Source organism: Nannospalax galili, unplaced genomic scaffold, assembly GCF_000622305.1.
Source record: "Nannospalax galili isolate Female #2095 unplaced genomic scaffold, S.galili_v1.0 scaffold3590, whole genome shotgun sequence".
Lineage (NCBI taxonomy): Eukaryota > Metazoa > Chordata > Mammalia > Rodentia > Spalacidae > Nannospalax > Nannospalax galili.
Window position 1 is genome coordinate 31,340 of NW_008327242.1, and position 2,077 is coordinate 33,416.

General features: G+C 40.3%; 1 protein-coding gene across 1 annotated transcript in view; it reads left to right on the top strand.

The window, feature by feature from the left end:
- LOC103734848 (ryanodine receptor 2-like) overlaps nt 1-2,077 on the top strand; it is a gene marked incomplete at its 3' end in the record, with an annotated part of 32,469 nt that overhangs the window by 24,498 nt on the left and 5,894 nt on the right. Inside the window, exon 7 of the mRNA XM_008834230.1 lies at nt 557-685. Coding sequence (XP_008832452.1) covers nt 557-685 — 129 coding nt within the window. The remainder of the gene's footprint in view (nt 1-556; nt 686-2,077) is intronic.

Consider the following 2,077-nt stretch of genomic DNA (forward strand, 5'->3'; position numbering starts at 1 on the left):
GCCGATGAAGATTTCTTCGGAGTAGAAGTCGGTGTTGAAAACATCTGTCTGCAAAGATGACTCTTAAGGGGCTGATGTGCAGCTGTTGGTGTCTCTGAGCAGTCTAGCCTTGGAGGCAGCTACAAAAGCTAGGAATGTCTTGGAACTGCCCTACCTACTGCCCTTGGCTTTGCTGGAGAAAGATCAGGGCAGGCGACTGTAACCCCCATAACAGTGTTCCACCGTGTGTCTGCTTCCCAAGCGCACAGGTGAACATCTAACTTTACTCGGTGGACAGCTACATTAGTCTCAATGAATTCTTACATTTGTCAAATTCAAGGTCATCAAAGTAATTCCTAAGGGCAAGTTTTCTGCTGTGCCATCTCCCCAGCTGTTTGGATTGGAGGTGGCTGTGTTCCACGCAATGTGTTCAGTGAAAATCGTTGATGACGATGTTTACTTCTCAGATAGTTTTGGCTACTGCGTCTATTTAAGATGCCTTTCTGTAAATACAGTCCAAACCTGCAAGATCAGTGACAATGGGATCATGCGCTGTAACAACAACTCTGTTTTCCAGGAATCCATTAGTGACTTCTATTGGTATTACTCCGGGAAAGACGTGATTGACGAGCAGGGACAACGGAACTTCTCCAAAGCTATCCAAGTAGCAAAGCAAGTCTTCAACACTCTTACTGAGTACATTCAGGTAGACACTGAAGCATTTCTCCTATTTGAAGAAAGATTTGTTTTAAACAGTGAACTGAACTGGGCCTAGTGGCTCAGGCCTGTTATCCCAGCTACTTGGGCTGGGATATGAAAGAAGAGGAGCTCAAGTTCAAGGTTGGCCTGGGAAACTTAGTGAGACCTTGTCTCAAAAGAGGATGTAGCTCAATGGTAGAGTGCTTGCCCAACATGTGCGAGGCTCTTGGTTCAACCCAGTACCAATGCAATTAATCAATAAAATCCAGTTACCATTGAATTCCATACAAAATGCATTATACCTAAAGAGTTTTTCACCTCTTCCATTGACATTAACTTAACTAATGTCCACAACTAAAATTTCAGATCAAAATGTGTATTATACAAAATAAAACTGTGGTCATTTGCCACACAGAGCTATAACTAACTCCTTACAGGTATGAACCATAATTTTGGCTGTATCGTGTTTCTAGAGCTCAGAGTTATGGACTGTTGTTAGCTGCCATGTGGGTGCTGGAAATCAAACCAGGGTCCTCTGCAAGAGCACCCAGTGCTCTTAACTGCTGGGCCATCTCTCCAGCCCCAAACATTCTTTATAGTATTCCACAAAACAGTGAGGAGGAAGTTTCATAGATACAATAAAAACCGGTGTTTAAAAAACATGTGTGTATGTGTATTTGTGTGTGTGTATTTGTGTATGTGTGTATATGTGTGTGTATTTGTGTATGTGTATTTGTGGTGTGTGTGTATTTGTGTATGTGTGGTGTGTGTGTATTTGTGTATGTGTGTATGTGTGTGTATTTGTGGAGTGTGTTTGTGTATGTGTGTGTATTTTTGGTATGTGTCGCTGCAAGTGACATTTCAAATACTGTGGATGGATATACTTTGCCATTTGAGTGTTAAACTGTTCTATAGTCTCCTTAGGCTAAACTTCTTGTCTTTTTTTTTTTTTTTTTTTTTTATGTGTATGTGTGTGTATTTGTGGAGTGTATTTGTGGTGTGTGTGTATTTGTGTATGTGTGTGTATGTGTGGTGTGTGTGTATTTGTGTATGTGTGTATGTGTGTGTGTATTTGTGGTGTGTGTGTATTTGTGGTGTGTGTGTATTTGTGTATGTGTGTGTGTATGTGTGGTGTGTGTGTGCATTTGTGGTGTGTGTTTGTGTGTGTGTGTGTGTGTGTGTGTGCGCGTGTGTGTATTTTTGGTATGTGTCGCTGCAAGTGAAATTTCAAATACTGTGGTTGGATATACTTTGTGATTTGAGTGTTAAACTGTTCTATAGTCTCCTTAGGCTAAACTCCTTGTCTTTTTTTTTTTTTTTTTTTTTTTTTTGAAAAAAGGGCCCTTTTTTTTTTTTTCTTTTTTTTTTTTTTTTTTTTGTGTGGGTTGTTGGGTGGTGT